Source organism: Pollicipes pollicipes, unplaced genomic scaffold (assembly GCF_011947565.3).
Source record: "Pollicipes pollicipes isolate AB1234 unplaced genomic scaffold, Ppol_2.1 Scaffold_6686;HRSCAF=7923_pilon_pilon_pilon, whole genome shotgun sequence".
NCBI classification, from domain to species: Eukaryota; Metazoa; Arthropoda; class Thecostraca; order Pollicipedomorpha; family Pollicipedidae; genus Pollicipes; species Pollicipes pollicipes.
Genome location: NW_023596921.1, coordinates 5,815,416 through 5,833,820, shown reverse-complemented (window position 1 = coordinate 5,833,820; position 18,405 = coordinate 5,815,416). Strand labels below are relative to the sequence as shown.

Genomic DNA, 18,405 nt, shown 5'->3' with positions numbered 1-18,405 from the left:
ATTACGGCACTTGCATTGCTGTTACATAACATCTCAAGATGTGGTCATCAGGTCTCTGTCTGATCTGTCTACCCCCCCCCTCCCCCCTCCGCCCGCAGCTCCGCCTCTCCTGACGTCCCCGTGGTTGTGATTCCATCTCTCCGGACGTCTCATGGTGCTGTTATTTTGTTCTTCCAGACGCCTCCTGGCGCTGTTATTCTTTTCCTCCGGACGTCTCCTGGCGCTGTTATTCCTTTTCCTCCGGACGCCTCCTGGCGCTGTTATCCTTTTCCTCCGGACGTCTCCTGGCGCTGTTATTCCTTTTCCTCCGGACGTCTCCTGGCGCTGTTATTCCTTTCCTCCGGACGCCTCCTGGCGCTGTTATTCCTTCCCTCCGTACGTCTCATGACGCTGTTATTCCCTCCCTCCGGACGCCTCCTGGCGCTGTTATTGCTTCCCTCCGGACGTCTCCTGGCGCTGTTATTCCTTTTCCTCCGGACGCCTCCTGGCGCTGTTATTGCTTCCCTCCGGACGCCTCCTGGCGCTGTTATTGCTTCCCTCCGGACGTCTCCTGGCGCTGTTATTCCTTTTCCTCCGGACGCCTCCTGGCGCTGTTTATTGCTTCCCTCCGGACGTCTCCTGCGCTGTTATTCTTTTCCTCCGGACGTCTCCCTGGCGCTGTTATTCCTTTTCCTCGCTCCTGACGTCTCCTGGCGCTGTTATTCCTTTTCCTCCGGACGCCTCCTGGCGCTGTTATTGCTTCCCTCCGGACGTCTCCTGGCGCTGTTATTCTTTTCCTCCGGACGTCTCCTGGCGCTGTTATTCCTTTCCTCCGGACGCCTCCTGGCGCTGTTATTCCTTCCCTCCGTACGTCTCATGACGCTGTTATTCCCTCCCTCCGGACGCCTCCTGGCGCTGTTATTGCTTCCCTCCGGACGTCTCCTGGCGCTGTTATTCCTTTTCCTCCGGACGCCTCCTGGCGCTGTTATTGCTTCCCTCCGGACGTCTCCTGGCGCTGTTATCCTTTTCCTCCGCACGTCTCCTCGCGCTATTATCCCATTCCTCCGGACGTTGCCTAGCGCTGTTACCCGTTTCCCCCGACGTCGCCTAACGCTGTTACCCGTTTCCTCCGGACGTTGCGTAGCGCTGTTGCCCGTTGCCTCCGGACACCGCACGTTCCACCCGCTGCTCAGGCGTTAGTCGGCGCGTCTCGGCCGCGGAGCCCGGTCGCTCACCCCGCGCGCGGCGCCTGCGGGCCCGCGAGGCTGCAAATGCAGACCCGGCGCCGCGCCGGCCCGGCCGGCCGGCCACAGTCGCAGCAGCAGCCAGCCGCGCCGTACGGACCGCCTCAGCTAAGGTCAGACGACACCAGCAGGCCGGCTCTGCGAGCTGTCGTACCCTTGTACGCCATTCGTGTATTTTGTGCTACGCGTATTGATTCGATTTCAGCTTACACTTTCATACTTGGCTGAATTTCCGCTGTTGGAACCTTGCATCTTGCGCACATCTCCAAGCTACCTTCAGTTATTTTGCTCGTTCACCAAGATATTACAACCTGGAACTACGCACATCTTAAAACAAAATAACGTGTAGACTTAAAGGCGTTGAGGGAGTACAAACAAAACGTTCCAATGCTGGACGAACAACCTCCCTTTGCATTTTAATGCACCATGCCAATTTCACTCGCTTATACATCGGCCAATGTTTACTAATCAACAGAAAATATACTGCCCTGACGCATCTCCTGCACTCCTGCTTGAGTGCGGACAGAGTGGCTGCTCCTGACGGTCAGTCCGCGGCGAAATCTCTCCGGCAAGGGGCGGCGCACGGACCACAAAACCAGTCGCAAGAAAACCCTGCTTCGCATGCGGGTCCCAGTCGGGCACGTGGTAGCTGCTCTGGGGCCGGGCGCCGTCTGACTACGCGGCGATGTTACCCGTAAAGACTGCTAAAAACGACCGCCTTCATGGTCAAGGTGAAATATTCTAGTTCCGTGGTCCGTCGCCACTGGGTACGATTCGAAGAGCGGGCGAATCTTTTGGCCCGACTGACTGGAAAGCTCATGAGACATTGCAAAATGCCCAAGGGCAGCTGTGGCGAAGAAACCCGCGACAGTTGTCTGGGTCCTGTTAATTTTTTGTCACATCACCGAGAGAAGACGCTTAAATCGATAACGATAGCATCAACCCTCCGTTTACGGGCAAGTGAGGAACTTGGTCTTTATGTCCTCTCCCACCTTACTAAGTGCGGTTAAATGCCTTTTATGCTACCACGACCAGAAGCTGTTAAGGCTCTTGTATAAATTTTAGGCGTTCGCATGCAGTTTTGAGATAAATGAGCTGCAAATATGCGCTTTGCGACGAAATCAGGCTTGTTATGTACTGATGTATTTACAGAATGAACTGTAGAACTTAGAACTGTGTCGTATTTCGTGCATTTTGAAAATAGCAATAATTTCGTCAAGAAGGTAATCTTAGGTTATATAGCATGCAGCAGATAATGCCATCTGTCGCTCGTTCTCGCCGTCCCTCGTGACAACGAGTTTTAATCGCTTTCGAGAAGAAGGAGCTGATATAGAATTGCTGAAATAGATGGTGATATTTATCGATTAGATTTGAACTTTTATGCATTATTGTGAACCTTTTCATGAAGGTTGTGGATATCCTGAACTTTCAGCGCTATGTCGTACACATTTCAGGTGGCAAGTTTGCGACCAAGTTATCATTTAATTTCGATTGAATGAGATGAAAACGGCCATTTACTCGTGTATGATAGTCCAAACGCCTTTGGTCGTAGACTGATACGAAATGATGCATCATCTCACATGATGCATGATCGCATCATTTCGCTTGCTGCTGCTCCTGCTGCTGTTGCTGCTGATGATCGCGTGATGATACTTACTCTTAAATGATGCACGATTATAATGGGTTTATGGAGTTCAGAGTTGATGGAAATAAGCCGAGTACGTACTCTCACCTTGCGCTCTACTGGTGATGTCTTCGGCAGTTAGGTGCTTGAAAAATTCTGTTGAAGTCCCTGGTAGCTTTCGTTTGTGACTATTGTGTGACATTACCGAGCGCCTTCATGTTACGTACCGGGCTCACACGTACTCGCTTGGTTCATCCATGGCACAGCTCTCGCACATACATCTCTCGCACACATCATGGTGGTTCCCCCTCATTGAAAGGTGGTGCTGGACGAAGGCGATGCAGACAAATCGTTGTATAACCGGGCGGACTCATTTACACACGGAGAATATGCCCTTGTCGAAACAGTGATGTGTTTTAACCTGAAGAAATCAGACGCTGTCAGAATGCTGCTATTTTGTTGTGTGCTATTTTGCAAAATAAAATAGTATTATCCTGAAAGGCCGTTCTCTCACATTTAACACGCGCTCGAGTGGGGGGGGGGGGGAGTCAAAGTGACCCCCCTCCCCGAAGGTTTTTCCACAATGCTTTCTGAACGGCACGGCGTGGCCGCGCCACATTTTTTGCACAGCTGTAGACAACTGAATAGACGATCGTCTGGCATAGGTAATTTATATTTACCTTGTAAGGTCGCTGACCTATGGCAGGTCAAAATCAGGCTCTGGTTTCAGCGAAGACAATTTCAAGGTATTCACTCAATCTGATCCAACAACGGAGTGTTAGACAAAGCCATACATCTCTGAGATACTTTTTAGGCAACACAACAATTGAAAAAACAAATGACATTGACCTAGGGTCAGGCATGGAGGTCAGGGCAAGGTCAAAACCAAACTGTTTATGGCTCTAGGGTATTTTATTACTGTGTGGGGTAGTTTCTGGTGCTCATTTCGAATTTATTGGTAACAGAGACTGCATTATACACCTTTCATGAACTTCTTTAAGGTCAGAGCAGGTCGCTGACCCAAAATGACCCAGGTCAACGCTTTGTTTTTTTTAGGAAGATACTGCCTATCGTAACCTTTGTCGCTTTTTCAAATGGAAAACTCAAAGCCGTTTTGCATGATTTAAATCGCTATGACCTTTGAAATGCCGAGCCAGTTCACCGACCTGAACTGAGCATGTGACTTTGCTAAGAACAGTTATCTAAGTTCTCGGGGCCTTTGGAGACCATCCTAAAATTTGACCTTGTCGGACCATATTTGGCCCAAAGATCATGATCTAGGAACCTCAAACTTTGATCTGAGTTCATGTACAGTTCAACGCACCCTGTGAGATTGGTGGCTCTATATCTCTCAGCTGCTGAGATCTCAGGAGGCCAAATTGACCCCCCCCCCCCCACACCCCACCAGAGCCAAGGGTATCCGGCAGGCCACCCAGGCGCGTGGTAAATGGTACGTTTAATTATTGGGTAATGAGCGTTGGTGATGTGACACATTTCCTGTCACACAAGTTGCATTTTGAATGCGAAGGAAGATCCAATCTACTGATACACTACCAAATAATCCGAACAAACAACATCTAACGCGCCGCTTTTGCCAGAGGTGTCTTTATTCGCTTCGCTCCGCATGTCACAGAGAGGTGTCACCATTCGTGAAAACTCCCGCAAATGTCGCTAACTTGACGGTGAGTTTTAAAACTGAGCCACAACCTACCCAGCGTCATCTGCTGCGATTTCAGGACATTATGTCTCGCCGTGGAGGTGACACTGTCTGGCGCTGCCCGACGAGCAAGGCGATCTTCTGCTGTCTTCTCGTTGTGGCGATAGTCCTGGTCGCCGCTCTCTGGCTCCAATACCGTGGTAAGTCCGTGCGGCACAGCCCAGCTCGTAGCTCACTCCAGAGCCCCGTCAGAGCTGAGAACCGAGGCGGGGCCGACCCCGGACCGAGAGCTCAGTCCACAGATTCGAGAAAGTCAGATCTGATAACGGAGCCGGGGTCGACAACACACCGGGAGCTCAATCCAGAGCCTCGTGAGAGTCAGAGCTAAGAACGGAGCCGGGGTCGACCCCACACCGGGAGCTCAATCCAGAGCCTCGTGAGAGTCAGAGCTGAGAACGGAGCCGGGGTCGACCTCGGATCGGAGGCTCAGTCCAGAGCTCCGTCAGGGCTGAGAGCGGAGCCGGGTCGAATCCGGACCGGGAACTCATCCCAGAGCTTCGACAGAGCCGAGAGCGGAGCCGGGATCGATCTCAGACCGGGAGCTCAGCCCAGAGCTTCGGCGGAGCTGAGAGCAAAGCCGAGGTCGACCTCGGACCGGGAGCTCAGCCCAGAGCTTCGACAGAGCTGAGAAAAGAGCCGGGGTCGACCTCGGGCTACAAGCTCGGTTCATGGGTTGGGTCAGCCGGCGCTCGTGGTCCGGGTCAAGCGAAGGCATTCGCTTGTCAAGGCCTCTGGCTCATCCATGCTGCAAGATGCTTAAAAGGACCAGGCCAGCGAGAACGACGTGGTCCAGTGACTGGCAGTGGCTGTGGCATGGTCAGGGGAGGGATATAGGTCAAAAAGTTTTCACTCTGGAATAATTACAGGGGGCAGTCAGTGACATGATCCGACAGAAGTTTTGAACTTGCGGAAGTCATTCTGAGCCCTTGTTTCTAAGCATGTAATCTAGCACGAGGTAGATGAGGCGAGGAAAAAAGTACTACATGCGCCGGTGTGCTGCACAGCCATCTGATAGATCCATTGGTAGCAGGCACAAAAGCCCTGGATAGTGTGCTCTGGGACTGCTCGCTGCCTCTCATCGCGGCACGCAATCGCCTCCGCAGGCGGGCAGGGGATGCCCGGGCGACCGGCGGGGCTCCCGGCCGAAGACGGCCTGCAGGCGTGCGACTGCGTCTGGCGCATCGGCTGCCCGCGCTTCGACTGGCAGGTCAACCTGACCACGCCAGGCCACACCTGCGGCTTCGAGAACATGACGAGCAGGTGCGCTCGCCGGTGTGTTACGTGTGTTTAAGTACAGGATGTGCAGAGGAACACGGGATCCGGTAGTCCTGCCCCAAACCGAAGTGACGTGTAGATCTCACGTCACCTCGCCGGTGTCACGTGTGTGTAGGAACATGAGACGCAGACGAGCACGAGGCCCGGTAGTCCTGCCGCGGGCGGGCGCGACTGGACAGATGTGACGTCATCATGCCGATGTCAGGCGACTTGGTCTGGGCGCAGGATTGTCACGGCTGCGCGGACAGCAACATATCGTATCGCATCGTGCTCTCCTCCAGCCCCCGCTCGTTCAGCCGATGCCTCCATCACCGCTGCAGCCGGGCAAAGCAGCGTTGTTCCGTCTGTATTGTCGCGCTGACACCTCGGACGCCGCTCCAGCCTGGTGGATGAGTGCCTGGCGGGCCGGTGGCGGCAGCGCGGCCGCCCCCTCCGGCTACGACTGGTCGGCCACGTGCGCGAGGCATACCTGGCTGAGTATGTGCGCCGCCGGCTTGGCGCCACGCCCGTCAGAGAGGGCTGCCGCCTGGATAGCGCCGGGCCCGCCGCCAAGGGCGTCGACGGCGTACCGGAACTGCATAACGTCGTCCGGCCGCTAGATGGCAGTGAAACGTGCGAGATGGTCTACGCGACAGACGTCATACGACTGGTGAGGGAGCGTGGTGATGCAGGCCTGACGAGTGAGGGATCATAGACATGCCGCACTCAGACTATATGTATCTATATATATATATATATATATATATATATATATATATATATATATATATCTCTCTCTCTCTCTCTCTCTCTCTCTTCTATCTCTCTCTCTCTCTCTCTCTTCTCTCTCTCTCTCTCTCTCTCTCTCTCTCTCTCTCTCCTCTCTCTCCTTTCTCCTCCTCTCGTCTCTCTCTTCTCTCTCTCTCTCTCTCCTCTCTCTCTCGTCTCTCTTTCCATCACGCATTTGACGTATGTGTGTCGGCGCAGTGCGTCCGCCTCAGAGCAACTACCTCTCGTGTCTCTCCGTCCCAGAGCAACTGTCTCTCGTGACCTCTCCGCCGCAGAGCAACTGTCTCCCGTATCTCTTCCTCTTCAAAGGAGCTATCTCCAGCCCCAGGGCAGCTGTCTCTCGGCTCGCTCAGGTTCACGCTCCTTACACGATAATCGCCTCCCGTCTGTACTCGCCTTAGAGCGTCAGTCTCCGCACCAAGACGGCTGCCCCCCCCCCTCCCCCCGTTGTCCCTGAGGGTCAGACTATGTCTTGATCGCTCATACGTCAGACTATGTCCGGACCCCTCACGCGTCAGACTATGTCCGGATCCCTCACTCGTCAGACCATGTCCGGATCCCTCACGCGTCAGACTATGTCCGGATCCCTCACTCGTCAGACCGTGTCCGGATCCCTCACGCGTCAAACCATGTCCGGATGCCTCACTCGTCAGACCGTGTCCGGATCCCTCACGCGTCAAACCATGTCCGGATGCCTCACTCGTCAGGCCATGTCCGGATCTGTCCGGCGCGGCCCCGACCGCGCGTCTGGACAAGCGTCCCTTCTCGGGGCTCGTGGAGGCGTTGTCCCGCCGATGTGCGACTACCCGTGACTGCTCGACACGGTCAAACGCGCCCGAGACGGGAACACTTCAGGATACGAAAGGTCACACTATGATTGCGCACTCAAGAAATGATCGGTGATCAGTCAATGATATGATCGTGCACATGGGCGGCCAGCGCCCTCCAGTCCCTTCGTTGCAATATGAAGTTGTTCGCTGCCCCTGCGTGCTGGCCTAGGTCGCTGGCAGCCTGCCAGGTCTCCACGGACGGCCGCAGGTGGAGACCTGCACCGGCGGATGTCTGGTGAGCTGACCAGATCTGGCTTTCCTCAGGAGTACAAGCTGCTCGGTCTGCTGGGTGACGACATATTCAGCTACATTGGCCGCCTGAAGCGGGAGTGTGTGGAAGAAGGCTGCGACGGTGACCTGCTCATCATCTCGGGTGGTGTAGCGGAGCTGCTCAACTCCACACTTATGGAGAGCTTCTCCGGTGTCAGGTGCGCACTGGAGCCCGTCCGGAAACGGCGGCATGTGCCGGGGCAGTCAGGTGTGGACTGGGCCCCGTCTAGAGCCGCTGAACGGCGGGGTGGGCCGGGGCAGTCAGGTGTGGACTGGGCCCCGTCTAGAGCCGGTGAACGGCGGCATGGGCCGGGGCAGTCAGGTGTGGACTGGGCCCCGTCTAGAGCCGCTGAACGGCGGGGTGGGCTGGAGCAGCACGTGCGGACCGTGTCCCGCTCGGAACTGGGAAACGTGACCCCGGATCATAGCCGAGAAACACCGCGGGTAGTGTGTGTGTATCGCTGGAAGACGCTATTGCTCGTCAGCGGATCAGGTTCCCTGATGTTGATGCATATCAATCCAATGGCGCACAAGGTTCATAGCCTACGGCATAGCGCGCATCGTGGCGGTGGCGGGTTGATGTTGTCTTCTTTTGCAACGGCTATGAAATATTACGGCTGGCAAGTGGCAACGTTCTGAAAACATAGCACCTCTGAAACATATGCCAGCTGAAATAGGCGACAAGCAGGCGCGTAAGCGCATCGAAGCACTCGCTTCACTCTGCTCCGTCCGCCGCGTGACAGGCGGTTCCAGTCGCACTTCAAGCGGTTGCTGCCCCTGCTGAACGAGCTGGTCACCTTGCACCACCTGAAAGTGGTGTGGAAAATCCACGAGCCGGTAACCGACGAACTGATTGCTGAAGACTCCATGGTGCGGAACGACTTGCTGCAGGAGTACAACGCGCTCATCATGGAGCAGACGTGAGTAGTACATCACGTCACAGTAGTACAACTTACTCAGCATGGAGCAGGCGTGAGAAGTACATCACGTCACAGGAGCACAACTCACCCATCATGGAGCAGACGTGAGTAGTACATCACGTCACAGGAGCACAAATCACCCACCATGGAGCAGACGTGAGTAGTACATCACGTCACAGGAGCACAAATCGCCCACCATGGAGCAGACGTGAGTAGTACATCACGTCACAGGAGCACAACTCACCCATCATGCAGCAGATGTGAGCAGTGCACCACACGGCGGGAGTACGACGCACTCGGTCCGAATGTAAATTTCAACAGCTTCTTCAGAATAACCAATTGTGTACGCCATTAGACAAAGAGAGTGAAGCAACAACTCAAACAACACACAGATTAGAAAACTGAGCACATCTAAACTCACTGCATTCCTGTATGCAGTTTACCGTTGGCGCCAGTGCACTTGACACACGTGCTCCAACCATAATCCTTGCGGCAGGGTGAGGAGTCCAGCGCACACCTCGGTACGGTGATACAATGTGCCGGCTTTAACGCCGGTACACTGCACAGTGCACATACGTGTGTTAGTCCTGGCGTCGGCGGCAGGGTGCCGAGTCCAGCGTTTGTGTCAGCCTCATGGTTTTGGCGACAGGGTACGGAGTCCGGTGCGCGCGTGGACGTCGCATATGCTGATGAAGCTGCGCCACATCGAGGAGTGCGCCCCGTTCGCCGACGACTCGCAGGTCAACTCTGACGAATGGCGGTGTGAGGACCAGTGGGTGGCTGGCGACCGCTGCCACAGACGGTACTTCGACGCCATCTTCAACAGACTCTGCGAAAAAATGGTTAAGATGCCGGAGAACCCCTGCTGCAGCGCCTGAAATGGACAGGGCAGAGGCGACTCCACTTTGATGAAGTGAGCATCGAGTTCTGTGGCCGCTGCAAGCGGGATGCGGCCAGAAGTGGCGACCGCAGGGAGGAGCGGTAGGGAGGCGTCTGGATTTGCGGTAGATATTGTCTCAACCTCGCGTCGTACGGATTCATAGATAAGACAGTAGTATTAACCTTATTCCTCGGGAAGGCCAGAAGAATAGAGATATAGTTAGGTTGATATTTCGGCATCATGCCTTTCTCGAAACCATAGCAGAAGTGAATTACTGATATAGTTGACTCACATTTTATATGACTTCTGCTATTGTTTCGAGAAAGGCATGTTGCCGAAATATCAACCTAGCTATACTCTATTCTCTTGTTTTTTTCCGAGGAATAAGGCTAATACTACTGTCTTATCTATGTGACTAATGTTTCTCGCTAATGCACTGAACAGCTTTGGTACAGATTCACTCGGCTTTTGCTATTGTCGGGCTCAATATGTCTTTGGCCATTGTAGTCAATAAGATGTGAGGCTAGAAAAGTTTTCTCGGTTGCCAGATTACAGAATTATGGCGAATATTGTCCTGGTAAATAATTGAGCCCAATCCTCACGGGATGAGGCTACAGCTTCATAAAGGCCTCGTCCTTGGCTACGCTCCTGAATGCTCACGATTAGGTCAGTGTAGATCTGTTTTATACACATTTTATACGACACGCGACAACATGCACAAATAACTCTCTTTAGATATGGAAAAGTTATAGGTTATGGCCACCGAGCACAAAGAGCTTGCACTGACGATATATTGAAGCAACATTTACCAAAATGGAGCGTAAAAGCAGATGAATATTTTATCTGTGTTCGTCCATGGTAGATCGGGTAACCTATGTAAGACGGTCAGGGTGGTATGTAAGTGTTGTCATTGATCACAAATGTAAGATCACCGAGGAACCAATTGGTCGGTTGTTGTATCACGGAAATATGGGATATTACGAATCAAATGGTCTTATGTTGAGTTAGCGACCTTCAGTACACCTGAAGGTACTCGCTAAACGAAGCTGCAATGCTGAATAACGATTAAATTGACATTATCCAATATTTTGAGCTGTGTCAACCCTAACGAGTAACCAAGGCAACTCATTCTAGGTAACGCTCTCCGGACCATTTAACTCACGCAGTTGAAGGGCGGGGCAGAGTCCACCCCCTCGTGTACCTGCAAATGAAACCCCAGCGCGTCGTTTATAAGCAAAGAAGAGAGTTGACCGGAAAATGTAAAGTTACGGACTGCCAAAGCCACAACTCAGCCGGTGTCTGAGCGTTTGAGACGTGCTGTAATGTGTTATAACGTTAATAAGGTCCCGCTGAGTCACCGGAAGTAATTTCAGGTCGAGTTCGGGTTAGGTCAGTGGGATCAATCTAGGTCAACCTCATGGTTGTTGCAAGAATGGATGCTGATAAGTCAATCATGTCGCTTTGCCGAGTTGTTCCCAGACGTACTGGCAGCTCGTGTCTTTCGCTCCCGTGGAGCAAAGCATTTGTATATTTCATTCATTGCTCCTCGTGCACTCCAGCGGATTCTTCAGAAAGTCGACTGCGCCCGGCTGGTCAGCCCGTCGGCCGACAGACCGTTCCAATCTGTAGCCACGGTAAGGGCAATGCTGCATTTTGATTGCATCTCATTTGACCGTGAAAATGTAAGCCTAAGGTCATGTTTTTCCACAACACGGTTTTTTTCTAATCGGACTCATTCGGCCAGTCCAGGCCAGCCTATCGTTCCACTGCAACAGCCAGCAAAGATATTAATGAGACATCTCCAGGAATTACGATAAGCAAAGGACTAGTTCATGTCTGTTTTGATGAAATGATGATCCTGGCGGGACATCACAATGTGGCATGCGCAAAATTGTTTCAATCTCAACCATTTTTTTAAGGAGCATGGTCCAGTGTGTCATGAAATGAAAGATGGTGCGAAAATCGTCCTTTTGGAAACGCCGCTTCATTGGATTCTTATTTTTTGTGGTGAGAATACCTGTTTTGCCAATCAAACCTTGCGGATCGAAGGAACTGTTTATAGAAATACATCAGAAGGTTGTGTGCAGCGTTCATTCAGAAGTCCAGGTGACAGCGGCTTTGGTTCATACTTCACTATGGTGTAAGGATTTTTGAGTGGGGCAGAAAATGTTCCCGCACTCGGCGGGGTGATAGATATTGGAACCCTTCATGATATGGCCGGTCCCAAATATGGATTCACGTATGGTATTCCAAAATTCCGGTTTCCCTTCGGACTTGTGCCACTTTATTTCGCGGTAAGATGAAAAGCCACTATTGTAGCCATCGTAATCGTAGCAATGACAGCCTATGTAAAAAACTACACCGTCATCAACATAACACAAGCATAAAAATAAGACACATTGTTCTGTCATGTTAATATCAGGACAGCAACCTCGTCATGATTTTCTGATGCAGAAATATAAAATGAAATAGTATTGCCGTAGCAAACGACAATTCTTTATTTAATAGTCTGTGTCTGCTCCGCGACCATTTCTTTTTTAAAGGGAGTGTGTCTAATGCATTCGGTCTTCTCGGTGCACGCCGAGGGGAGTTTGGAAATTATCTACGGTTAGTTTGGGTTGTAAAATGTGCATTTGGGTCTTGCAAGCGATTGATTTATTTATTTTTATCGATCCCATCGGTGGTTCTGCGTGAACAAATACAATCCTAAAGATAAGCCAATCAATGGGTAGGAAAGGACAAATGCACTGGCTTATATGTTGCGAATAACCGCGCGAGGGACATGGCCATTGTTCTGGTTGCTAAATGACGTAGAACAATCACATTTCCCCAAGAGCCTGTTGCAGCCGATTGACACGACACACAATTTGTTCTTCATCTCAGTATATAGTTGGCCGACATGAAATGGTGCGTATCAACTAACCAGCACCACCATTGTCTAAACCCGTTACACTCCTAGCCCTCAGCTGAATGTAAGCAGCAAAAAAGGGAATATCCAACATAATGGCCGCCGCCACCGCCGTGTTCGCGAGCTACTGTCAGCGCTGACAAGCGGCACCCTCAAAACCCATTGGCTATTTTGGCATTGACATTGGCTAACAATACCTTCTCAATGATGTGGATGTGTTAAGTAGTGAATATTTATTGGTGGCTACCCCATAACTTCGTTCTTCTATATAAGCCAAAGAAAATTTGAGGGCTGTTGCAATATTTCGTTAGTGAAGGCAAATTTATAGAAACAGATGACACCAAAATTTGTAAATGGAGATTCCCACACCCCCTTTAACATACGTCGTCATCCCCCTTTTCATGGAATACCAGCGACTGCATTGGGCATATCAGTGCTCAAAGGCCGTGGCAAAGCCGGGACTCGAACCCAGGCCCCCATGGGGAGTCCGACGCATTAATCACTCGGCCAGTGCGCGATCGCGGCTGTTTATTAAATATCTTCGGAAGGAGGGACCAATCATCAGCTGACACGACTTTTTCTCATCAAACCGGAGCACATCCCCTGCAGAGTGACAAAGGTCCAGAAAGGTTCAGCAAAATATCATACTTGGAAAAGAAGACACGTGCAGCCAGAAAATGTGCCCAATCCTCGCAGACACCGCACTGAAAGATGTCAAAACAACAAATCATCCAAGCTCACGACACCCCGTGAAAAGTTCAGCGAAAAAGGCTGCAAAACGAACATGGTCTGAACCTCAGGAACGTGATTAGCCTAAAACTGTTGCTTTAACAACAGCCCTGCTGCGTGTCGATCTGCCAGGCGTGCTGGTGGTGTGAACGCTCTACGTAAACGTGCGTCTCCAAGGTGTTCATTAAACCGGTCACGAATCGTACGCTTTGTTTGTTCTTTCGCGTGCATTTTCCTTCAGCCCGTTTACATTTGTTTGGCCAAACCTTCCCCCAGCTACAGTGGGTCTCTAATGCTGATCGTACTACCATGGAGCTTAAACTGGGACCACTTCGTCCACGCTCTCTTAAACGGCGGCATTCGCTTGTTTATACAGTTCGTCGTCTATAAATGGAGCGTTCACATAAACACAAGCTGTTTGCTTCGCAACTTTACAGCTTCTATGTGCAACTGCTTTTACGTTAAATCGGAATCCTCTCGACTTTAATCGCTGCTAACCACAGAAGCAGACACATTCTTAACCAATATGTGCTTCTCATCTTATTGAATCCTACCCCATCGCCTGTCTTCCGTCATTTGTTTTCCTATGTTCTGTCCTTCGTATTTTCCGCTGTTTCGCCTTGTCTTTTTGTATTTCCAGTTCGTTTCTGCCCGACAAGCCGCTTGGGCGGCTCTTCTGCCTCTTATTTCTCGTCCTTCTACAGTTGCGTGACCCCCGCACGACTAGTACACGGCACGGAAGCAGAATTAGCGAAAGAAGCGGAATTAGTAAATCAGTTTTTCAGGAATATTATGCACGACGTGTGGACCGCTGCACACAGAAGAGCCTCCCTGACATCTGCTTGCCAATGGCATTCTGTTTGAGATACAGCCGTGGTAAGTTTCCTTTGGGCTATAGCAGTTGAAAGAAAATATGACTGCGCCCATTGGACAACTTCCAGTACGTCCACTTAAAGGAATTTTCTGTAGAACTGGCAGTACCACTTACTCATTATTTTAACCGGTCATTGCGTGAAGGTTGCGTGCCATGGGTGTGGATGAGAACTACAATCAGCCCTGTGCCTAAGAAAACATCGCCCAAGTCGCCGGGAAAAGTGCGACCCGTGAGCGTCACACCGACTTTCAGCTAGGTTTTGGAGAAAGTTATTGTTCCACAAATTCTGGCGGACATAAAACCAAGCATAGACAAGCGTCAATGCAGAAATATGAAAGGTGCTTCAACCTCACGCCATTCTGTTAAGCTGTTGCATGGTTTGCTGACGGAGCTAGACGAATCAGGTAAATTATTTTCCGCGGTTATGTACAATTTTAAGAATGGATTTTACCTCATTGATCGCACGATTATCCAGAACACGCTTGCAATGGGACATCGCTTCGGGTATGCAAAATGGCAAGGTTCATTTGTGCGGGAACGACAGCAACGAGTCAAGATGCCAGCTGGAACCATGAGTCGTTGGAGAACGATAGCTTGTGGCACTCCATAAGACACCCTAATTCGCCCGGTCGCTTTCCCTGCTATGGTTATCGGTACCGTTACTGACATTGAGAACCGACTGAAGTATGTAGATGGTCTTACGATATAGACGGCGTCTCGAATGGACCGAGTAGATCAGCACTGCCAGCTGCAAGAACACATCGACAAGAGAAGTGATTGGGCAACAGCAAACAAGATGACATTAAACACTGATAAGTGTCAAGTCATGCATTTTTTCACATCTAAGAAACCATCAGCACTACGGACGTCATGATTCAAGGAAAAAGCCTGCCAACCGCCATCAAAACTAAGCTTTCAGGTGTAACAATATCAAATGGCATGTCATGGCAAGCACATGTGGATGAGATTGTAAGTAAAGCACCGAAAGCTCTATGTATGTTCTACGGAATGAAGAAGTACCATCCACCACAGGAGCAGCTTGTTCGGGTGCATGTCACTTGCATTCGACCAGTGCTAGAATATCGTGCGCCGGTTTTCACGCGGAACTCAGTGCCAAACAGGCGCAACATCTTGAGTAAGTGCAGAAGAGAGCATTGAAAAACATCTTCGGCCGTATGTAAAAGTATTCACACATCTCGCAACGTTTGGGCATGGAAACCCTCGCTGACAGAAGAGAAAAACTACGTCTATGTCTTGGAAAACAAATACAAGCGTCTCACACGCATAGAGATATGCTGCCGAAGCAGCGAGTGGCGATCTCGGGCAGAAATACCCGGAGCGCAAACACACTTCTAACGTTTTGCCGTGGTATACGAATACGCAGATCAAGTATCTCCCATGTAACCACTCTCATTAACACAGATGTATTATCAACTGGGCAGTATTCTACTTCGACTGGGCTTGGGGGCAAATAGTATTCACTGCGTTGATCGGTACACACCCATAGTGAATTTTCGTTGGAGGGTACTGTGCATATGTGCTACATGAGTTGATACTTGATGCCATGCTTTTCTTAATAAATCGTCTCTCTCTCTCTCTCTCTCTCTCTCTCTCTCTCTCTCTCTCTCTCTCTCTCTCTCTCTCTCTCTCTCTCTCTCTCTCTCTCTCTCTCTCTCTCTCTCTCTCTCTCTCTCTCTCTCTCTCTCTCTCTCTCTCTCTCTCTCTCTCTCTCTCTCTCTCTCTCTCTCTCTCTCTCTCTCTCTCTCTCTCTCTCTCTCTCTCTCTCTCTCTTCTCTCTCTCTCTCTCTCTCGCTCTCTCTCTCTCGCTCTCTCTCTCTCTCTCTCTCTCGCTCTCTCTCTCTCGCTCTCTCTCTCGCTCTCTCTCTCTCTCTCTCGCTCTCTCTCTCTCTCTCTCTCTCTCGCTCTCTCCTCTCTCTCTCTCTCTCTCTCTCTCTCTCTCTCTCTCTCTCTCTCTCTCTCTCTCTCTCTCTCTCTCTCTCTCTCTCCTCTCTCTCTCTCTCTCTCTCTCTCTCTCTCTCTTTCACGCTTGAACGTTGTGTCGGCGCAGTGCGTCCGCCTCAGAGCAACTACCTCTCGTGTCTCTCCGTCCCAGAGCAACTGTCTCTCGAGACTCTCCGCCGCAGAGCAACTGTCTCCCGTATCTCTTCTCTTCAAAGGAGCTATCTCCAGCCCCAGGGCAGCTGTCTCTCGGCTCGCTCAGGTTCACGCTCCTTACACGATGATCGCCTCCCGTCTGTACTCGCCTTAGAGCGTCAGTCTCCGCACCAAGACGGCTGCCCCCCCCCCTCCCCCCGTTGTCGCCGCTCGTCCGTCTCCGTCTTGACCGGCCGCCGCCGCCTCATCGTCGAGCGTTTGCAGGCGCTCGGCGGCCCGGCCAGCCCATTCGGCAGCCGCCGCCGACCGAGCGCCGCGCTCCGGCGCCGCTTATCGCCGACGACGACGACCGCCGCGGCGGCGACGACCACCGTCATCGGCGTTTGGCCACGATTGTACGGCGCCGCACGCTCCGACCGGCTGGCCGGCGCACCGGCCGCCGCCGAAATCCACGCCAAAGTAGATTAGCCGCTCGTCGGCCACGTTTGATGGCCGCCGCCTTCGGAATGCCGATGCGGGCGATTGCGGCGGAGGCGGTGTGGATGGGGGCACGAGGGAGGGGGTGGTGGGCGCTGTGGATGGGGGGCTCGAGGGAGGGGATGGTGGGCGCTGTGGATGGGGGCTCGAGGGAGGGGATGGTGGGTGCTGTGGATGGGGGTCGAAGGTGTGGATGGTGGGCGCTGTGGATGGGGGCTTGAGGGTGGGGATGGTGGGCGCTGTGGATGGGGGCTCGAGTGTGGGGATGGTGGGCGCTGTGGATGGGGGCTCGAGGGTGGGGATGGTGGGCGCTGTGGATGGGGGCTCGAGGGTGGGGATGGTGGGCGCTGTGGATGCGGCTCGAGGGTAGGGATGGTGGGGGCTGTGGATGGGGGTCGAGGGTGGGGATGACGGACGGTGTGGATAGGGGCTGGAGGGTGAGGATGGCAGGCGCCGTGGATGTGGCTCGAGGGTGCGGATGGCGGCGCCGTGGATGTGGCTCGAGGGTGAGGATGGCAGGCGCCATGGATGTGACCCGAGGGTGAGGATGGCAGGCGCCGTGGATGTGGCTTGCGGGTGAAGATGGCGTACGTTGTGGCGCAGTTGGTGGCATGCCCCTCTGGGATCGTGCACTGAGTCGTTGACTGGGTTGAAGTTTGGCGGCCTTGTCTCCTCCGTGGCAACCGGCGACAGAGGCAGCTCTGAACAGCATGTAGATCGATTGCCTGTTGAGGTGGTGCACAGGCCGTGTTGAGCGCGGCACAACACAACATGTGGTGCAAAAATTGGACTTCAAGGCCATGCAACTGCATTCTTCCATAATTCCTGCGTTGTGTTGATGGGCTTATTCATAGAGCTTTTGTTAATCATGAACGTCCTGCTATTGTTTTTGAGAGGCCTGGTGCTTAAAAGGACAGCTGTCGCATTATGCTAGAGCACGATGAAGAATCACAACCTTACGTTGTTATCCACAAAACGAAGTTAAGGTAAAGTCACCCGTGAAAATCAATATGATGTATCTTAAATATTTCCCTATATAAGGTGGGACATTGGTCAAACAGTACGTTTCCCAAGGCACTTAGCACTCTTGTCTTTGTGTCTCATATTTTCGAGTCCTCTTTCTCTCTCATCTACTTTCCCATGTGCAGCACTTTCCAGCCGTATCTAAGCTGACAAATCCCCAAGAAAAACGACCAGACTACAGGTTGTAACTGTATTACTCGCTGCCAAAATGCGGTATACCGTATCGTGTTATTTGTGTTCACAGACAGTCCGAGCCCTATACAGCACAAGTATATTTCATTTCAGCTTTCTGGACAATAAATACCGACGTTGAACACACCTTTTATTGTCATGCCGTTATTCAAGATAGCCACCTGCGAGTCGCTGTTTGCAGAGTTCCTTCGTTATTGGTCGACAGCCTCTGTCGACATAGACAGGGAACTTGGTGACTGTGCTCAGCTCACCGACTGATGACTGCCTCTTATGCGCTGCAGTCGTTCCAGGAGCAGCACAGGTGGCATTGGGCGGTACGCTGCCGCCGCCGAGCAGCCTCCTCACTTCGCCAGCCGTGCGGCGACTGAGTAGCACGTCTGACTAGAGCTGTACAGCATTCACTGAGCAAGAGGTCACGCACCAGGGGAGCACCAAGGAGACAGTTCAGGGTGGACGAGATCATTGGCCCCAGGCGCACAACCACGGCACACTCGCGGGCAAGAACATCGCAAACGTCGGAGTCATTCCATGCACCTAATGCATGACTGAAACGGTAGGGGTATGCCTTTTATGTCCATCT

At 52.1% G+C, this 18,405-nt stretch overlaps 1 protein-coding gene across 1 annotated transcript; it reads left to right on the top strand.

Annotated features, from left to right (window-relative positions):
• The first annotated feature begins 1,301 nt into the window (after positions 1–1,301).
• On the top strand, positions 1,302–11,277 carry LOC119107803 (uncharacterized). The gene is made up of 7 exons (XM_037231353.1): positions 1,302–1,336; positions 4,584–4,704; positions 5,668–5,824; positions 6,221–6,488; positions 7,702–7,865; positions 8,451–8,627; positions 9,277–11,277. The coding sequence occupies exons 2-7, from the start codon at positions 4,590–4,592 to the stop codon at positions 9,503–9,505; spliced, it is 1,110 nt and encodes a 369-aa protein (XP_037087248.1). The 5' UTR covers positions 1,302–1,336; positions 4,584–4,589; the 3' UTR covers positions 9,506–11,277.
• Positions 11,278–18,405: the final 7,128 nt, after the last annotated feature.

Excerpts from the sequence above, each read along its gene's own strand:
- LOC119107803 (XM_037231353.1), top strand. The coding sequence starts at position 4,590 with ATGTCTCGCCGTGGAGGTGACACTGTCTGGCGCTGCCCGACGAGCAAG. Across the intron at positions 4,705-5,667 it reads TCTCTGGCTCCAATACCGTG|GCGGGCAGGGGATGCCCGGG; the intron begins GTAAGTCCGTGC and ends TCGCCTCCGCAG. Across the intron at positions 8,628-9,276 it reads GCGCTCATCATGGAGCAGAC|GGTACGGAGTCCGGTGCGCG; the intron begins GTGAGTAGTACA and ends TTTTGGCGACAG.